The sequence below is a fragment of the Protopterus annectens genome, chromosome 5.part0 (assembly GCF_019279795.1).
Source record: "Protopterus annectens isolate FY-2018-M chromosome 5.part0, PAN1.0, whole genome shotgun sequence".
In the NCBI taxonomy this organism is placed as follows: Eukaryota; Metazoa; Chordata; order Ceratodontiformes; family Protopteridae; genus Protopterus; species Protopterus annectens.
In genome coordinates this window covers 454,989,827-455,011,867 of record NC_056735.1, presented here as the reverse complement: position 1 = coordinate 455,011,867, position 22,041 = coordinate 454,989,827, and the positions used below count along the sequence as shown (strand labels likewise).

Sequence of the window (22,041 nt, the reverse complement as noted above, 5' to 3'; positions counted from 1 at the left end):
GAAGAAGAATATTATTGCATTCCATAATATTACTACATTGATTACACATATTACATTTCCTCATCTTATCTCTCATATTATTAATTGGAACTGCATAGGAATCACACCAATCTTTTAGATTCCTGTCTCTCTTATAAATAACTTGTGGTACTGTCCCCAAAATATTACTCAATTCAATACTACCTGAAATAAGAGCCCAGTTCTTTTGTATAACTTGCAAAACTGACCTACTATCATTAGTGAACGTAGTAATAAAACGCATTCGTTCTGGTGGGTTTAACTCACTAATACTATTACTCAGAACGTTACCTTCTTTATCACTTCCCATTTCTATTCCCTGATTGGTTATAGCCACGCCTTCTATACCACAAGTTGACAAAGGTTTATATTGACCATTTATTCTTTTAGCTGTTACCTCTTGTATTAGAGCGGCAACCATTTGTTTGGGATAATCTCTGTTCAAGAACATTTGTCCTATAAATTCACACTCATCCATAGATTCATTAAACATACTAACCAACCTTGCGGCCCGTACCAATTGGCCCTTTATGACTGCCTTTTTAACGTGAAAAGGATGGTTACTAGTAAAATGTAAAAACTTGTTAGAATAGGTTTTATTTCTAAATATAGTTGACTTCAACAAACCTTTATTTACATCCTTAGTAATTAAAACATCCACGTATGCAAGATGAACTTCCCCTACTTGGAATGAAGACTCTAAGAAATCAGTAGACTGATTTAAATATTGCACAAATTCCTGTATTAATTCCTTAGGTCCACCCCATATAAAAAAGAAGTCATCTAAAAAAACGTGTACATTTCAACATGGGACATATATTCAGAACTAAATAAAATTGTTTTTCTTCCAACTGGCCATAACTACTTTCGCATAATATGGGCCTAGGGGGGGGACCCCATTGTCACACTTTGGATTTACTTAAAGTAGTGACCATCATGGAAGATATAATTGTTACATAACATAATTTCCAACAAATGTGGTAACACATTGATCGTATCCTGTCCAGTAGGAATATCATCAGTAAAAAATTCAGTAAACCATTCAACCCCCCACATCCTGTGGGATACAGGTGTACAAATCTTTAACATCCGCTGTTATGAACATTATCTCATTCAAATTAGTTACGGTTCCCTCCACATTATTGCATTTAGTCAGAAAGTCCCATGAATCATGACATAAATATTCTAAGCACTGCAATTTATTTTTCAATTCCATATCTACATATTTTGATATATGATAGGTTTTTGAGTGACCAGCATCCATTATGGGACGTAAATGTGAATTATCAAGGTCTTTGTCTATCTTTGGTATACCAAAAATTGTCACCACCTTAGGATATTCCACATTCATAAATGAATGGGCTTCACTAGTAATTTGCCCTTGGGTTAACATATCTTCCAAGCAATAATCAATTCTACCATACGAGATATTTACCTCATTAAGGGATGCTTCAACATAATTGTACTCATATAGTAACTGCAACATATGCTGTTTATAATCCATAAAATTCATTACCACTAAGCCTCCACCTTTGTCGGGTTTCATAAATCTTAGGTCACCTATACACTTCAAATTATCTAACACAGTCTTCTGCTCAGATTTTAAATTATAGTCACCTTGATTTCCTCCTCTTTTAACTAAATGTCTTAAATCCAATTCACACATTTCCTCAAATAACTTCAATACTGGGTGCAAACATGGATTAAAAGTAATAACATACACAATTGAGCAGTTTCAACCTTTCCAGCTTGCTTAAGAAAGTACGGACACCACATCTAGCACTTTCATTCACTTTATTATCTGTGAACTTCCTCAGAAACAATTTGAACTCCACCCCCAAGCACTTTTTATAGTAAAAGTTGATCACATGATAACAGATCTCATATACATAATAAATTTGCATGAAAACATTAACTAATAATATAAAAGCTATTTTAAACAAAAATACTTAAAATATTCATTGTTTCGTTTGTAAAAAACTTTTTATGTTAATGGTTTCATTTAAACCAGGGGCATAATCTGCTCCTAAATGTAATTGCCAAATAGATTCCTTACATTCCAAAATAACCTTACTATCACCCACGAATACATTTTACTAACACTATCTAATACTGAAAATGTAAACTTCTTAAAGTCTTAACAAACAGTAGAATGTCTTCCTAATGCATTTGTTTGGTCTATTTTCTTAACAGCCAAAAGATGTTCACTAATTCTTTTTTTTAAGCATCTTGTGGTCATGCCTATATAATAACTAGGACATGAAAGACACTGGGCAACATACACCACCATTTCACTATTACATGTAAAGTAATTTTTACACCAAAATGTTTTACTAATATGTGTAAAATAAACAGATGAGGAATTACTTACATACCTACAGTATCTACAGTTGTTACAAGCATAGGTCCCTTTGGTCACAATATTCCTATCTCCACTTACAATATCTTTGCTCATTCCACGTTCTAATAAACTTTTGATGTTGTTTACCTTCTTAAATGTGAAATATGGTCGTTCACCTATAATTTTTATAAGGTCCTGATTACCCATCAATACTTTCCAATTATCTACAATAATGTTCTTAATACACCACATTTCATTTGTAATGGGTAATACAAATGCACACGTAAACTCTCTGTTGTTACTCTCAACATTTCTATTTTGCAAAGTGTTCTGTGTAGAATACTGCATTTGGTAAAACAAAATAGGACTAGCTTTACTTTTTCTTAAAACTATCACTTCTTTTTCTATAAGTTCTATTAATGATTTATCATAGCCTCTTGCCAAAAAGAATGTCCTTAAAATCTGCATTTCATTAATGAAAATATCGTCTTGCGATGTCAATCTACTAAGTCTAAGGAGTTGTCCCTTAACTCCTTTTTTCATATGAAATGGATGTAGACTTTCCCTGTGTAAATATTGATTTGCAAATGCTGATTTCCTATAGATGTTACTAATAAACTTTTTAGAAATATGATCATATGTCAAATGTAAATCAAGGAAATCTAGACTATTACCATACCCTCTTACAAAAGTAAGACCCTTACTGAATATGTCTGCACGGTTAATATTTAGCTGTTCAACACTATAATTATATATTTTAAAGTCCCCAGTACTATTGTAAACCAATTGTTAAGATTCAGTGTTCGATATTTCACCTACCATTTCTGGTGATAGTTCACCAGAGTATGGGAGCCCGTTCTCTGCCTCCTCATGTTGTATACCACTCCCAGTCCATTCTCTCTGTTCGACTAATTTGTTTTCTTGTTCCGAATATGTTTGGAGCATCTAACAGTCCCCTCCTCTAAAGGGACATTTTGTTGGTTTATAGAAGATAATCCTGCATTAGATGGACCACTTACTGCTTCACCAGGACCATCAAACATCTCATCTCCGTTTCTTTGCTGCCCATGTGATGGTTTTGGGTATGCCTTCTCAATGGAACAATCCAATCATTCTCTTTCGAATTGGCGATTCTTCCTCTCAATCACTACTTTACTCAAGCTGTCCACTTGAGTGAAGATTTTAAATAAGCTGGTCCAATTATTTGACAGACAGGGGTGTGAACTCCTGGAAATCCCGGTAAAACATAATACACAATGGCTGGGGCAGCTGAATTGAGAGATTGTGAAGTTAGGTGAAACTATTAAGAGGGACACTGCATTTACTGCATTCCAACACCAATATTTTATTGGATTGTTTTGGATTATTCCAATGGGAAGGCATACCCAAAACCATCACTTGGGCAGCAAAGAAATGGAGATGAGATGTTTGATGGTGGTTCTGGTGAAGCAGTACATGGTCCTTCTAATGCAGGATTATCTTTTATAAACCAACAAAATGCTCCTTTAGAGGAGGGGACTGTTCGATGCTCTGAAAGTATTCGGAACAAGAAAACTAATTATTCAAACAGAAAAAATGGACCAGGAGTGGTATACAACATGAGGAGGCAGAGAATGGGCTTCCATACTCGGGTGAACTATCACCAGAAATGGTAGGTGAAATATCGAACACTGGAACTTACCAATTAGCTTACAATTGTACCGAGGACTTTAAAATATATAATTATAGTGCTGAACAACTAAATGTTAACCATGCAGATATATTCAGTAAGGGTCTTACTTTTGTGCCGACAACTTGTTAACTGATTTGAAATTATATACTAGGAAATTGAACCTGACTGTGCACTTTCATGGATCCACTATGGTGGAAAATAATTTTTACAAACTACCAAGTACTTTTAATCCATGTTTTCACCCAGTATTGAAGTTATTTGAGGAAATGTGTGAATTGGATTTAAGACAGTTACTTAAAAGAGGTGGAAATCAAGGTGATTGCAATTTGTTAGATAATTTGAAGTGCAGTAGTGACCTAAGATTTATGAAACCCAACAAAGGGGGAGGCTTAGTGGTAATGAATGTTATGGATTATAAACAACATATGTTGCAGTTACTATACGAGGACAATTATGTTGAAGCATCCCTTAAGGAGGTAAATATCTCATATGGTAGAATTGATTATTGCTTGGAAGATATGTTAACTCAAGGGCAAATTACTACTGAAGCCCATTTGTTTATGTATGTAGAATATCCTAAGGTGGCGAAAATCTTTGATATACCAAAAATACACAAAGACCTTGATAATCCACATTTACATCCCATAGTGGATGCTGGTCACTCAAAAACCTATCATATAGCAAAATATGTGGATATGCAATTGAAAAATAAATTACAGTCCTTAGAATATTCATGTTGTGATTCATGGGACTTTCTTTTTTTTTTTTCAAAACAGGTTTATTGTTTTAACATACAAGAGAAATATCATAACAATTTTATACAAGTAATTAAAAATAGATATGATTATAACATTCAACAAAACAACTAAAGTATTTACAAAGACATCCACTACAATCAGATCAATTAATTAAACTAAAATACCATGCTATTGAAATTAGGATTTTTTTAACAAATTTTGTAAATTATCCCATACAATATAATAAGATGTTTTTCTAGTTGTTCTTGACCTAATTGTGTTTATTTCCATATGACACACTATATTCATAACATTTTAAATTCATTGAACGAAGGAGGTGTATCTGAAATCCAATTTCTGGTTATTATTTTCCTAGCCACTGCTAGAATAGACCATAACAAGGGAAGCTTAACCTTTTTAACACTTTGAGGTACAGGTGTGTTGAATAATATAAGAGATTTAGAAATAATGAAATTATCTGTAAAAAGAGCCTGCAAATATTCATTAATTGATTTCCAGTATTCTTTCAATTTTATACAGTCATAAAACATATGAGCCCAGTCAGCATTAATTTCTACATTACATCTCTTACATAGATTATCTTTATTATTTATTTTATTCATCATCAAAGGTGTATAAAAAGATCTATGTAAAAATTTCCATGTATAAAGTCTCCAGACAATGGAAGACGCAGTTCTATAGGCAGATTCCAATATATATTGTTTATCTTGTTGATTTGGTGGGTCCCCATTAATAGAAGTGAAATAATTCCAGTATGTATCTACACTGTAAAAAGTTTCTTGTCTGATAATTTTATGTATGTATGAAAGTTTACCTTTATCAGAAACTTTATGTTGTAAATTTAATATCAAGTAATCAATCAGTGTTGGAATAGATTCTTTAACTGTTATAGACATTAGATCTATTTCATTAATGAGATGTTGCCTAAAGGTCTGAACCTCTAACCAGTAAGTTTCTCTTAGATCAAATTCTTGTTTTAAGAAATCTAGATTTTTAACTTTACTATCAGATATCAACTGATACCAGTACTTTAGATCATTATCTATAGCTACATGAGTTCCTTCAGAAGTAGATGACAAAAGCATACCCTGAGTATACATTATAGGGAATATAATAAAATTCCATTCCCTATACTTAGGGTGCATGAATATAAAGTTACGATAGCTAATAATAATATTTAATGGGTAACAAACCATATGTTTAGGTGTAATAGGTGAAGTACAAAATTCCTTTAGTAACCATAACATGGAGTTATTTACAATCATATTTTTATGTGTTAAGGAGATTTTCATGAAGTGCATACTAATTAGCTCCCAATAATCTTTCCATTTTGACATATGACTGATCTATTAATAAAGTAATAACTTTTACAATAGAAGAGATAGTATATAAATTAAAGTCTGGAAAAGAAATCCCCCTTGAGACCAGCTATTAGTATGTTTCTTTAATGCAATCCTAGGTCTATTAGGTGCCCATAGGAAATTTAACATTAGTGTATTCAGTTTCTTGATAATTATTTTTGTAGGTGGAAGTATTATTGATTGTATTAAGTATAAAATCTTGGGGAATATTATCATTTTAATAACTGTAAGTCTCTCCTCCATAGTAAAAAACATATTATTCCAGGTATTAAAAAGATTTTGTATATTAAGAAAACAGGTATTATAATTATTATATATAATAGATTTAATATCTTTAGATAGTATTATACCTAAATAAGTTATCTGACCTGAATTGGGTACATATTTAGTAAAATCACTAATGAGAATATTTTTTCGTGTATATATAAGTAGTATTTTAGTTTTTTCTTCATTGAATATTAAACCAGAAATACTTTTAAAACTCATCATTTTATCAAATAGAGACTGCATAGAAGAATTAGATCCTGCTGATGTAATTAGAACATCATCTGCAAAAAGTTGAATTTTGGATGTTGTATTTTCATCTATTTCAAAACCCTCTATGTCAGTACTGTTTCTGATCAAATTAGCCCAAGTCTCCATTACTAAAGTGAATAATAGTGGAGAAAGTGGACATCCTTGTTTTGTACCTTTAAAAATGGGTATTTTTTGTGAAACATATGTTCCTACCTTAATATAAGCCAATGTTCCTTTGTATAAATGCTCAATTAGATTTACAAATGCATCTGAGAAGTTTGTGCACTTCAGTAAGGTAAACAGATAGTCCCAACTTACTGAATCAAATGCTGAACTTATATCAAGACTAATAAGTGTTAAATCTTTCTTTTTCCTATTTGCAAAATCAATTAATGTTAAAGTTCTTCTTATATTATCAAAAGTATTTCTATTTACAATGAAGCCTGTCTGATCTATATCTATAATGCCGGGGATGATTGTCTTCAATCTATCAGCAAAAATACTCATAAACATTTTATAATCAACATTAAGTAATGAGATGGGCCGATATGAAGTACATCTAGTTGGATCTTTATTAGGTTTTAAAATTGGCAAAATAAATGTATATTGCCAAGATGGGGGGGTTATTAACTCAGTTTGGGCCAAAATAAAAACCTCATGTATTAATGAATATGTACTTTTAGAAAGGATTTTATATATCTCTGGTATAATACCATCATTACCCGGTAATTTGTTTGATTTAAGCTTATTTATTTGTGTAATAACCTCTGTATATGAAATACTTTTGTCCAATAGTTTAATCTGTTGTTTATTAAGCTTTTTATTCATGTTTGTGGTTATAAACTCCTTTATTTTATCTTTAGGTTCCATGTTAATGTTATTATGGTTAATTTTGTGAAAGTGATTTCTAAATTCATCTAGTATTTCTGGTATACTAGAAACATTCTTCTTTTTCCTTAGAGAAAAGATTTATTTGATATGGTTTTGTTTATTCAACCTTTTTGTTTTATTTTTAAGTCTATGTAAGTATTTGGGGCTTATTGAATAAGACAAAACCTTGTATTTCTCTAAAGTTATTTTAACTTTATGAGTTAAAATTTCTTTGTATTTCTCATTTAGTTTGTTTATTTCTACAATAACTTTCTTGTCCATAATATTTTCTTTATTATTATGTTTATAAGAGTCTAATTTACTTTGAATATCTAACAATTCCTTATCCCAAGATTTCCTTTTATTATTATACCATCTGATACTTTGTCCATATAGATATGATTTTAAGGCATCCCAAACATAGACAATGGAGACTTCAGGAGTATTATTTATGTCTAAAAATGTTTTACTTCTGAAAGTATATATTCTTTATAGTCTTTTAGTTGAGTTAAGTATGCTGGTATCCTTTTGATCTGAACATTATGAGTATTTTTTATCATGAATTCAAAAACAATTGAATTATGATCAGATATAGGACATGAAATGATTTTGGAATTAATTAAATCTGTTACCATCTGGTTAGAAATAAAGACCCTATCTATTTTTGAATAAGTTTTGTATCTGTTAGAAAAAAAGGTGTATGGTAATGATTTTGAATCTGATTATTAATATCATTCAAATGATAAGAATTAGCAAAATCATTTAAATGTTTTGCATTAGACGTAATTCTTCTTTTTCCTATAGTGGTAGTATCACTTTCATGTAGTATACAATTAAAGTCACCAGCTAAAATAATATCTCCTATAGAGAATGATATGATCTTATCAAGATGATGTTTCACTATATTAATACCAATTCCAGGTATCCAATATACATTAATTAAAGTGTAAGTCTTCCCATTAATTTGTATTGTAACCATACAAAACATTCCTTTGTCATCCTGATAAGACTTAATGGTTTTAGGAATGGGCATACTTTTATTCCATAAAATAGCCACTCCTCTTTTTTGCTGAGTGTGCTCTGAACTAACCAATACTGTATATTTGTTTGTGGCTAGTTTATCAATATCTTTTTCAAGAGATGGGTTTCTTGCAGGAAGACTAAGTTGGCCTTATGTAAATTAATGTATCTTATTAGGCTTGCCCTTTTACACGGATTATTCAATCCATTAATGTTTAAAGAAATTCCTTTTAAAGATGTCATTTGGCATTTTTAAAACTTAAGAATCTTATGATCAAAATAACAAATAACAACATAAGTAATGTTACATCTCCTCCTTTAGGTGTACCTTTAAATATAGCTGTATTTATTGAATCTCTTATGGGATTTTGTATAGGATTCAATTTTGTTTGTAGTGACAATGAGTGTACAAAATATATTGTGGATGTCAAAACTATATACATATAACAATGAACAAGTGAAAATAATGTAAGGATTAAACCTTGCATCCAGCCTGGAGTTAAAAACTCCAACTTAGAGTGGTATTTACCACTCAAGTTAACCCCCTACCCTAAGCAGCAGTACCTCAGCTACCACCTTATCAGTTTAATACTGGTTATATTTAACTTAAATTAACAGCTTTCAATTCAATTATCTAGCAAGACAAGACTACACATTTGATAAAACAGCATCATATAAACTAAAATAAACTTTTTTTTTTTTTTAAACTATTCATACTACTATATACATCTGTGTAATATAATACACTTGTATTCAAATAGCATTCAAATAATCTTGATATTAGGAACCAAGAGGAGAGAGAAATAAAAGACGTGAAAGAGGAGAGAGAGTAAAGAAAGAGAGAGAGAAAAAAAAAAAAAGGAAGGCATATTTACATATTAATTTATTCAAAGTATGTAAAAATAAGTTCTAACATTCATTTAAATCAAAAACTTTGGCTAATATGGTTCAGACATTACATATATTAAGATGCATCTATTTTCTGTCATATTAATGCAGTCAACAGCTTCCAAAAAAAAACCTTGAATTGCTTGTATATGAGCATTTTACTCATACTCATTATTGTCAATAGAATAAAATATTATATTTATAGAAATTGTTATAAATCATACTGCATAGTTATGCAAATTCTCAGAAACACTTGCATTATTGTAAAAAAAAGCCATCTGTATTTTGTATGTCTATACTACTGCTTTAAAATATATCACATGACAATTTCTTCCAGAATAGAGTTATAAAGTTATTTATGCTTGTCAATCATATGAATTAAATGAGTTATAGTAATGTATATGTTTGGAACATAAGTTTCTAACACAGATTAGTATGCTGCAGTCAAGTAGATTTTCAAAAACACTTGAATAAATGTTTCATTTTCTATGCCTTCTAAAATAAGACATTTACTTACTACAAGAAACTGCATCATTTAAAATCATTATAACTGACATATTTTATGAATTATAACATAGATATTTAAGTAATTATATAAAATAACTCACATTTAGATGTTAAAGAGTTCATTTTCCTTCACATAGTCGCATTTGCATCAGTTCTACTTCCTGGTAGAGTGTTCTTCCTGAATCTGCAATGTGTCAGTGTGATATCTGGATCAAAGGTCAAATTGACTGCTTTCAGCTTCTCTGTGAGAATTCTGAGAGTTGAAGCTTTTGAAACAACTCGAGGACACTGTTCATGAGGTAGCCCACATCCCAGATTGTCTCCCTTAACATTTTGGCGGAAACTTGTTAAAAACTAGTGACAAACATTCATTTAGCAGTGTAAATGCATCTAAACATGACAAAACCTTTGCAATGTATTTTACAGGTTATTACAGCCTCTATGTAAGTGAAATTAAGCCCAAAGTTATTAATAAGTAATAAAACTCAATATTTTTGTCCCAACTCAATTTTTATGCAAATCTTATTATTTACTGTGTCTATATGATCTAAAGCATTTCTATATATTAATATGAAAAAAAATAAAGAGAAAGAATAAAGAAAAGAAAAAGAGAGTAGAAAATAAAAGAGTGTAAAGCAGAAATAAAAAAATGTAAGAGAAAGCTATAAGTATATACAATGGAATATTACTTACTGTTTATATTAATAGAGTTAAAAATAAAACATATTATTTACTATTATTTAGTTCTAATTATTATTAGTTAAAGCATGACAGATTATTTACAAATAAGCATAAGCAGTATAATCAAGAAAGTATAATTAGGAATAGCATTTGAAGAACATATAAACTTTTTACAAGGAATAAATATGTTATTATTCCATTTATCATATTTTCATTACTCTTCTCTCCCTGCCCTCCCCCACCCTTTACCCACTACATAATCTAAATAGAATGTCATTGTTTAAACAAAGAAAAGAAGAAAAGGAGAAAAAAAAGAAAAAATAATGTATCAAATTACTGACCTTACTTCTCTTTTTCAGAAAGAGAAACAAATTGAATAATAACTTGTTATTACTTCCTCAGATATTTTGACTGGTTATGAAACAAAACATTTCTTTGCACACAAATAATAACTTTGATTAAATCTTTTTCAGAATATTTGTGGCTTTCTGGAAATGCAGGAACTATATTTAAAAAGATTAATAATGAAGTAAAATGATGAGAGGAAAAAAAAAAAACATAGAACAAATCATTTGTTTTTTAGTCTCTTCTTCTTCTCTGAAGTCTTCCACGAAGTTTCAGTTGCCAGTCTCTTTAATGAAGGACTAGCCCATTCCATTTCCTCTATTTTATCCAAAATCTTATTTTTTTTGATAAACAGTAAAGCAGAGTCTAAGTCATTAAAAATTTTAGGACCATCAGGAAGGAAGATTTTTAGTTTGGCAGGAAACAGAAGGTATGTTTTAAACTGTGCTTTTTTAAGCTCCCTTATTAGTGGCAGAAAAACTTTTCTTTTAGCTATTACCAAGGAAGAATAGTCATTGTCAAAACGCACAGTTGTCTCATGAATCTTAACAGGAGCTTTAGCCCAAGCAGATTTAAGAACCATCTCTTTATCAAAAGATGATAGAAATCTAACTATAACTGATCTAGGATAGTTTTTGTTAGAGTTAGTATTAGCTATAGATCTATGTGCTCTTCCGATACCAAAAGAGAATGCTTCTGGTAAGTCTAAAGTTTTAGGGAGCCATGTTAAAAAAGAAGTAATATTGTTACCTTCAATATTTTCTGGCAGTCCAAAAATCCTAATGTTATTGCGCCTAGATCTATTTTCCAGGTCATCCAGCTTTGTTTGTAAATGTGTATTTTGTTTAAGCAGAAACTCAATGTTGATTTCCTCTTCTTGGATTCTATTTTCCATGTCATTCACAGCTTTTTCTATGCATGTCATCTGGATCTTCTGTTGTTGCAGGTCTATATGTAACAAGTCTATTTGTTTTGTAGTTTTTTCTATGAAGGTATCAATTTTAGTATCCATTTTATCCATCTTAGCAGTAAGTTGCTGGATTATAGTTATCAGAGACTGAAGTTCTTTCTTGATGCTGGAGTCTTGAGAATTTGTCTTACTGGAACTCATTTCAGACTGATAAACTGACAGGAAAATGTCCAAAGTGATTTCTGACAGGAATATTGTTAAAATTTCCTTTCTTTTTTAGATATAGTTCAAGAACTATATAAAACAAACATATTTAGAAAGAAAATTACTTCAAAAATAATTTTTTAAGTAATTAATTCCTATCAGTGCAATGAAATTGGTGGAGCTGAAGAAATCTGCTGCTATCCTGTGTTGATCCTTGGCCATGCCCATTCATGGGACTTTCTGACTAAATGCAATAATGTGGCGGGAATCGTAACTAATTTGGATGAAATAATGTTCATAACAGTGGATGTTAAAGATTTGTATACCTGTATCCCACAGGATGTGGGGTTGAATTGTTTACTGAATTTTTTACTGACATTGTTCCTATTCGACAGGATACAATCAATGTGTTATCACATTTGTTGGAAATTGTGTTATGTAACAATTATATCTTCTGTGATGGTAACTACTTTAAGCAAATCCAAGGTGTGGCGATGGGTCCCCCTAGGCCCATTGTATGCGAAAGTAGTTATGGCCAGTTGGGAGAAAAAGGTTTTATTTAGTTGTGAATATATGTCCCACGTTAAAATGTACACGTTTTTAGATAACTTGTTTTTTATATGGGATGGACCTAAGGAATTTAATACAGGAATTTGTGCAATATTTAAATCAGTCTACTGATTTCTTAGAGTTTTCATTCCAAGTAGGGGAAGTTCAACTTGCGTACTTGGATATTTTAATTAGTAAGGATGAAATAAAGGTTTGTTGAAGTCAACTATATTTAGGAAGAAAACCTATTCTAATAAGTTTTTACATTTTACTAGTAACCATGCTTTTCACATTAAAAAGGCAGTCATAAAAGGCCAATTGGTATGGGATACAAAGATGGTTAGTATGTTTAATGAATTTATGGAGGAGTGTGAATTTATAGGGCAAATGCTCTTGAACAGAAATTATCCCAAATAAATGGTTGCTGCTCGAATACAAGAGACAACAGCTAAAAGAATAAATGGTCAATATAAACCTTTGTTAAGTTATGGTATAGAAGGCATGAATATAACCAATCAGGGAGTAGAAATGGGAAATAAGGAAGGTACCATTCTGACTAATAGTATTGGTGAGTTAAACCCGCCAGAAAGAATGAGTTTTATTACTAAGTTCACTAATGACAGTAGGTCAGTTTTGCAAGTTATAAAAAAAGAACTGGGCTCTTATTTCAGGTAGTATTGAACTGAGTAATATTTTGGGGACAGTACCAAAAGACAGGAATCTAAAAGATTGGTGTGATTCCTGTGCAGTTCTAATTAATAATATGAGAGGTAAGATGAGGAAATGTAATATGTGTAATCAATGTAGTACTATTATGGAATGCAATAACATTATTCTAGGAGGAAAATAAATATTCCTGTTTTTTTTTTTTAACTGTAATTCTAAAGGGGTGATATATGCCACAAAATGTCTTGACTGTTCTTCATTTTATATAGGAAAAACTTAAGGCAATGGGGTATATGAGCACCTATATGAGATTAGCCCTATATAAATACTTGGAAAGAAATCATGATCACAAATTTGGTTTTTTGGTGTTAGAACAGGTGAAAATGGGTCCTTGGGGGGGGGGTCAATGGAAAGTACAACTACAGAATAGGGGAGTATTGGTGGCAAACATTTTTAAATGTCTCACTGAGGCCAGGTTTAAATGAGAATATATCCATTTCCAGTGTATTAATTTTTTTTAATAGGTAATGTTTTTTATTTTTTATTGTTATAAAATCATTTTGAACAAAGTAAGTGAATAATAAGATTATTGTGTTTTTTTTTTAATTACAATAGGTTGATGTGTTTTTATTGGATGATTAATTTATTGTGTATTTAAACTGGGAAGTGGAGTGGTAAAATTGTCTAATGGGCTGGGGTTCAGCCGAAAGCGCTTACTTCAATAAACTGGAATGGGTTCCTATCACATTGTCGAATTATGGAAATGTCAAATGGCTAAAATGTCGAAAGTGCCGTCCATTGAAAAGTTTTTTGTGGGATCGTGGTACAGTGAGGATCAGAAAGTTTGCCCTTTCCTCACTGTAGTGCAATCTCGGAGTTGGTATATATAATTAGCAGGGGTGTGGGGGGCACAGCTCCCCACAAGAACGGTTTTGATGAACGGCACTTTCGACATTTTAGCCGTTCGACATGGTCAGAATTCGACAATGTAATATAGACCCAACTGGAATTTTTTTGGCAGTTGCTGGCTTTGTTTTTTATCAGTTTGGTGTGTTTTTTAGTCCTCAAAGAAACCAAACATTCCATGGGAAATGGATCAAAAATAAATATTAGGCACAAATCACGTCCAGTTGAGACTTGCGACACACATACACAAGCATGCATGCATACATACACATGTGTATATGTGCATAGTTATGCAGGAGCACACACATACATAACATACTTACTGAAATTGAACAAATCCATATGTTTCAAATATTGTCAACAACAGAATGAGAATACATCCAGGATATACCTTGTGCCATAACTTCCTGAATGTTCACATACACATTCTGAAATTTCACTACCTCTAAAGTCCTGAATTCACTTTTAAAGTGACAAGACACAGTTACTGTGCACTGGACCTCATTTATTTAATAATTTTACTGTTATACTTGTGCCTATTATGTCTTTCAGCTGGGCATGCTAAGGGCCAGATACAGTGCTTTAGTAGGCCTGATTATGACCCTTGGGCTGCCTGTTGGACACCACAGCTCTACATGATGGATTTGAAGGAATTACAGTAGATCTAATGGGGCAACTAGAGTAAAAATAACATGTTGATCCACAAAGAATATAGATATTTAAAAACATTTAAATCATATAAACAGTGTGTAGCATATAAGCATTTTTATCACACAACTCATCTGAGGGGAGACTGCTTTTAAATCTAGTGAGGCCGAGAGAGAGTGAGACCGAGAAATATGTCTTTTAAAGTACATAAAGACACAAAAAGTTTTTAATACTTACAGATTTTCCTTCAGCCCAGATAACTGCACCTACTCCAATTTTATGATCCTCTAAAACAAAATAAGAAAACAAGAAAACATTAAATTTTCAGTTACTATTTAATACAGTTTCACAACAAAATTACAGTAATATAAAAGTTTAAAGTAATTGAAGATAAGTGAATTTTTTTGAGCATGCTTTTATTTGTTTCATGACCAGGGACTCATAAAGAAACAATCAAGTTTATAAAGTGCTATGTCCTTTCACAGATACGAAGGCAGTCTTTAAGACTTTACAATCCTTTTCTCCATGATGAAGAAAATGACTACATAACAGACTGCAAGAAGCAGCAAGGTTTTCAAGTAAAGCTCATAATCCCACCACACCTAAAGAGCCACATAGAAGGAAGAATTAAATGCAAGGCAATCTGTTTTTTGTTTTGTTTAATGGATTTGTTTACAGTGAAAGTCATATGTTGATGTTTCATGTTTAAAGTCTTTTGTTAAATAAATGCTTTTACTGATTTGTATTAAAGAAAAATAAACATACAAACAGTGACATGATGAAAAAAATATGAATATTGTTTAAAATATGTATTCTCACCAAAAGGTGATCAGAATTATATTAGATTAGAATGGGGAAAGCAGTATAACAAAATGCTGTGTCAATGACTGTGCTCATTTTATAATACACAACATATGTACTCTCCAAGCCAGTATAACAAAAGGCAGTTTGGAGTAGTAGTGTACCTTTTCAATCAGTAAATTAACAACAATGAAATACTCACTAAAATAAACATTGAGAATGCTAAATCAGTGTAAAGACCCGCATTCTAATATCAAGCTACTATTTTTTGAGTTAAACATGAAAAACTCGGAATCAAAATAATCATGCTGAAGTCCATTACATGAAAAATAAAAAAGGTTAAAAAGGGAGCATAGCCAATAAACATAACATTTGAGAACAGATAATTATTGTTTTGTTCACTTAATCTGTTCATTTTCTTATCTTCTGCACAATTTGCAAGTCTTCCTTAACAGCTTGCTTTTATTTTTTTCCTTACTTTCTCCAGACATCTGAAGAAGCATTGCATGTCTGCCTCATGCACTACTGAGCCTTCTTACTGTTGCATTTGTCTAACATCCTCCATGTATCTATAGACAACAACCTTAACTTTGACTCCCATATTAATAACACTATAAAAACAGTCAACAGAAAAATGGGCTCCCTATATAGAGTCAAATCCTTCCTCACTCCTATAGCAAGATCTACTATTGCCCACTCCCATCTAATCTCAACACTTCTTTATGCCTCACCAATCTATACTAATCTGTCAAAACATAATTGTCTCAAACTAGCTACATCCTATAATAATATTGTAAGATTTGCCACTGGTAATCCCTATAGAACCCATCACTGTGAGAATCTAAAACAACTAGGATGGCTTGAACTACAAAATCAGCTTCTATATAGTCAACTTATCATTGCACATAAGATCCTCTACCACCCAAATAATACTCCTATACTTTCAAACATCATTACCCCCCTATAAAAATCTTACTAACTTACAATCATCAAATAAATTTTTAGTTAACATTAGTAAGTCAAACAACTTGGTAGGTGATTCTCTGTTCTCAAACACTACTGGGAAAAACTGGAACCTTCTACCTACTGTACTAACTTCTCTTCCTTCTCTACCCCTCTTCAAACAAAAACTGAAAATATTCCTCAGAACAAAATGACTATGCCCTTGCAACAACCCTGACTAGCTGATTAACTCTACTATTGCCCTCTACTTTCCCTCTTTGACACTATTGTTCTTATTTCATTTGTAAGTAGAGCTGTTTATCTGTAATCTACTATAATTGACTCTTTATAAATGTTGTATTCTATATTTTTGTAAATAGTATTTTAACCATTGTCCTCTATATTTTTATTAGTTATTTACCAGTGTGTTTTATATTTTTGTAATAATTACTAACCAGTGTAATGTATTTCAGTATTTTTTCTATGTAAACTTTATTTTATTCTACACAATTTTACTTTTTTCATCTGTTATTGTCCTGGAGCTTTTCTCCCCGGGCCTCTACTGAAAATGGGCATATATCCAGTTAGACTAGCCCGGTCAACAAATGTAAAATAAATAAATAAATATGTGAAAAAAAAACACTGTATGTAACCCTGAACCCTGCAACTTCATTTTTTTCCAACTTATTGCCATGCATATATTTATCTGAAATATGGAATCCACTTAGCGAATATAGTACCCCTTAAGGTACTTAAATATTTCAGCCATGTTCCCTATTAGCTTTCTATCCTCACATTTTTGTTGACCTGTCTACATCAATATGATGGAGTCTCCGGAACAGCAAGTAAATCTTCAGATGAGGTATGCCCTCCAACATTCATCCAACCTTCCTTTCAACCATCTCACAGGGTTTAGGTAATCTGATATGACCCTTCATTGGTCCCCACCGTCATCTGGTTCGGTTACTGGTTTCCTCCTGCTGTGAATTATTCTCTCTAGTTTTGTTGCTTCCTGAATATATTATTATATCACTTTGTAACCAAATTTAAGTAACAATGGCACAGGCCATTCTTCTAACTTTATGAAGTCTCTTTTCATCTATTCTACATATTCGTGTGTATAAAAGATAATAATTATGTGTTATTTCTGAAGTGCCACATACAAAGATACCCCTTCAACATTTTCAGTTAGTTTAGATTTAAAAACAATTCAGCTCATATTCCATCATATAACAGCTTGTCTCCTCTGTATCAAGAAATCACCAAATCTTATAACAAAAAGGAATCCTGGCCACGATGTGATTAAATCAATTTCTCAATACCCACTACTACAATAAACTGCTTTCATCTCTGGTGCATTCCACAGAGATATTAGGATAAGATGGTACCACCTAACAATGAAGAATATGGTATGCATTACATAATGGGAGTTTGTGCAATGCAAAATCACAAAATGTCCACTTGTGATTCAGAGGAAGAGTGACTTGAAAGCAAGAAACAAAAGCTATTCCTTATATTGGCCACTGACACTGTCACATTAATAAAGATCTATGCAAATTACCTCTCTACTGAAAATCCAAGCAGTTCATGAAAGGTCTAGTTAGAGTACTACAGGGGCTAAATTCATATGTATACATACTGTCGTTCCTCTCAACTGCCAAGATTTTTGCAGAATGTCCAGATTTTTGTCTCATATTTTTAGTCTGTTCCTCATAAAATGTGTGGTGTTCTGTCAAATCAGTGAATATTGAATTAACCAGATAATTGCAGACATTTGAGATTCAGACTACATATTATTAAAAAAATGCATGGTAACACAAAAACTTTTGTTCTAGCAACTTTCTCAGTTTATAAGAGCAATATGTAAAGTTTGTCCCTATGTTTGGGCCTTAGTTCCCCCCTTTATTTTTGTCTTTGTCCAGATTTTGTGTGCTAAGAGGTTAAGAGGAATGACACACACACACACACACACACACACACAAAATCAAGAAAGAAAATATTGTGGTGTGTACTGTGGCCATCTGACACCTGAAACCTCCACAATGTTAAAAACCATGAGCACTGACATTTCCCTGAACTGATCCAACGGAAAAATATTGTTGTACTTAGATAAATGAATAATGCTTTAAGAACTTGCAATATTTACTGCATGGCATTTCTATCTGTACAGTAATACCCACAAACAGGAAAATTACAGCTATGCAACATACTTAACCATAACTGCAGAACTACAAGGAGAGGTCTTTAGGACAGTAAATCATGTCTGTGTCCTCTTCCCGTTAAGCTCTTCCAGCCAGTTTTTCCCAAAGTTGTCATTATCCCTGTAATGGCTGACTTCATGCTAAGAAAGCTACTAACACAAGTGGCACAATGCTACCATAAAGACAGTGTTGGTGTGCTCCCTCTTTAGTTATTTGAGGAATGAAGGCACCTCCACCCATGGAGAGGTGAATTTGTGGTAGAAAAATATAACAGCATAAACTGAGCTATATGAAGTTAAAATGAGCATCACAAAATGTGCTAGGAAGACAAAATGGCAAACAAGTACTAAACTACATATACCCCTAAAATGATAAAGGCATTGTAATGTTAGTACCTTTACTGCTACAGTGACTTTTCCTTGAAGACCTATTGTAACCATAAGTATCTTACACAGCAGTGCAATCCTCTCTGGCAACAGTGAATCACAAGATTTGAGTATCATCTAAAGCAATAAAAGTGTACCCCTGTGAGCTGGGAAGCAACAGGCTCTCCTGTCGCACAAACATGCCAAACCATGACACACCTCTAAAATGAGTTTCTTGCCTTGTAGTCACTGTAGTTGACTGAGTAAGGAGACTTGTAAATTACTACTTGTAGTTGATGTTCTTCTGTCTGAATTAGAATTTGAGAAAAAGATGACTGCTAAGATGAGTGGAAAATATATTTATCCTTGCCACTCCCCAGGGGAACACTGTCTGTTGAAATACTATAGTTCTCTCTGCTGCTGTTCTTGAGTCAAGGAGACTTATTTGCTGAGGGACGCTGTTAGTATACTGTTATACCCTAAAAGACAAAATGAATATACTAAGAGATTGCATTTGTCTGGCAATCCAAAATCTGGACAAAGTCTGTGCGTAACTGTAAAGATTTACTTAGTGTCTTAGAAAGCTGTGGTTATGCTTGAAACTCCCTTTGACTCTTAAGGCTGGTATAAAAAGATCAAAAGAAATGTCTAAAGACCCTGAATTTTAAATTCTTTAAGTGTGTCTCAAATAAGAGTTGCCAACTGCTACTCTAGATTAAAGCATCGCCTTCTGTAAGTTGAGAGTATTTTGCAGCCAAATAAATTATGTTTTCATTTATCAGAGAATAATGTTGATCCTCTCCAAAGAGTTTGTGACTTGGTCCCAAATACTTTTCAATTCCCTCAGAATGGCCTGCCCCTCAGAACCATAAGATACTATCTTAACATGACAGACTAAAGAGAAAAAAGTCAGCATCAGCTGTTTGGTCTCCAGTTTTCCTGTATTACAAATACCATACTTTGCATAAAGTCTGTGAAAACCCCCAGAAAGTATTATTGTCAGGGCTGAAGTCAGCAGTGACTTCTTGAAGCTTGCCGTAATTTCCAGAAATTGAGAAAGAAGAACTTTATTGTGATGCGCTGAAGAAGCAGTTCTTTGGATTCTGCCATTAATAGACAGTTGTCTGGGCATGGAAAATATCTTCATAAGTGAATAAATATTTTTTGCCTAACACTGGGTTAATAACCTCTGAGCTGCACCCAGACAAAAAAATTAGAGTGGAAGACTTGAAATTTGGAATGAACAATCTGGGACCTTAAATATTTTGTGTGTTGAGGCATCATGAGTATTTGATGACAGACGTGTTCCGTATTCATAGCTATCATAACAATTATTCTCTATGAAAATGCAGAGTTATCTTTACCGTCAATATTTTGAATTTCTGTGCAATGACAAATTGGTTTAGGTTTGATGGATCTTGAATTGGTACCTTCTTTAGTAATAGCTGTTTCACCAAAAATAACATTTCTTTAATCAGCAGGAGTTTGTGGTATTGAATTTGAATGATGTTTGCACCACATTTACAACGTATAAACTTGAGAACACTTCTGCCTATTATAGTCTAGCTGACTGAAATAATAATCTTCCAGACATCTAAATGCTAAGATAAACTGCCTACAGAGTGTATTAGGGGATAGTGGAGTTTGATCCAGCCAACATTCACCAGAACTTTCTTTGCTGTTTCTTTCACTTACTTACTGATGCAGGAGCTGATGGGGACTGTCCTTTTTAAAAGGGCCTTTAAGTAGGGATTTGCATCATATAAAATAGTCTCTTATTGATTAGTAAGTTTCTGGAAAATTGGGAGTAAGGAAAAGAAATTACTGCATAACAGCATTTCCTGTCTTTCAGTTTCTCTCTCTCTCTCAGTCTCCCAAGTTTGCCAAATAAGGTTTCTGTGAAGGCTGATAAATCCAGTTACTTAGTTTCCACATCTTAATACTGTAGATGTTGATGCCCTTGAAGGTGTATCTACTTCAACTTTAGATATATGTAAATGTTTTGACATAAAACAATAGGTAAACCTGAATAAGCAGGCATACAAAATACAAAGGCAATGAAACGCAGATTAATACAAAAAAGTATTAAAAAATAAAAATACAAAGGGAAGTTTCAAATGATATAGTCTTCAGAAAACTAGAAAAAATAAATAAAGAAAAAGTGATCAACAAACATGATCAATAGATAAATCCTTGAGACTGGTCTAAAAATGTTTCATTAAACTCTACATCAAATTGGTAGCCCTCTAATAATCTCCTGAAGCAGGCCAGACTGCAGCAATCTCAAAGATATCAAGGTAGTAGGTAACATATGTGCACTGCTTGATAAGCTAAGGCAGGAATACCTGCTATTTCTTGCCATGGGAAAATGACAGCAGACCCTGCGAGGCTGAGTGCAATGTCTGAAAAACGGTAGGGCAAAATTAGTTGCTTCAGGTAAAAGAGACAAACACACTATAGCCAAAATCTTGAAAAACTATAAAACTAAATAAGAAACAAGTGCAGAATCTGTAGCGCAGGCATAACATGTTGACCAAATGATGCACAAGTAAGTAGACGAGCTGCAGAGTCCTGTAATTCCTGTAAATGATTTATCAAAGTCACTAAGTTGCAAAAGAGGGCATTACAATAGCCAAGCTAGAAGGAGAGCAAAGTACCAACTATACAGAGATTCTCAGGAAGTAGTAAGAAAAATAATGACTTTTATCACAACCAACATATACTAAGTGTCAGCTAGTTGTCCAGGATAATACCAACATCACACATACTTGACACAAATTCAGGTTTACTACCACCATAAAGAGTGTGAATGGAGAAAGTATAAAAATTGACAAAATATCTCAGAGTAGCATGCATAGCAATGTCCTCAGTC

The 22,041-nt window shown here is 32.4% G+C and overlaps 2 protein-coding genes across 3 annotated transcripts in view; both read right to left on the bottom strand.

Annotated features, from left to right (window-relative positions):
- LOC122802675 (cytidine and dCMP deaminase domain-containing protein 1-like) overlaps positions 1-22,041 on the bottom strand; it is a 1,973,793-nt gene that overhangs the window by 740,458 nt on the left and 1,211,294 nt on the right. The window lies entirely within an intron of this gene.
- The window catches only part of CDADC1 (cytidine and dCMP deaminase domain containing 1), a 371,753-nt gene that overhangs the window by 220,302 nt on the left and 129,410 nt on the right, over positions 1-22,041 (bottom strand). For both annotated transcript variants that reach the window (XM_044072391.1, XM_044072392.1), the window contains exon 4: positions 15,098-15,147. In XM_044072391.1, coding sequence (XP_043928326.1) covers positions 15,098-15,147 — 50 coding nt within the window. The remainder of the gene's footprint in view (positions 1-15,097; positions 15,148-22,041) is intronic.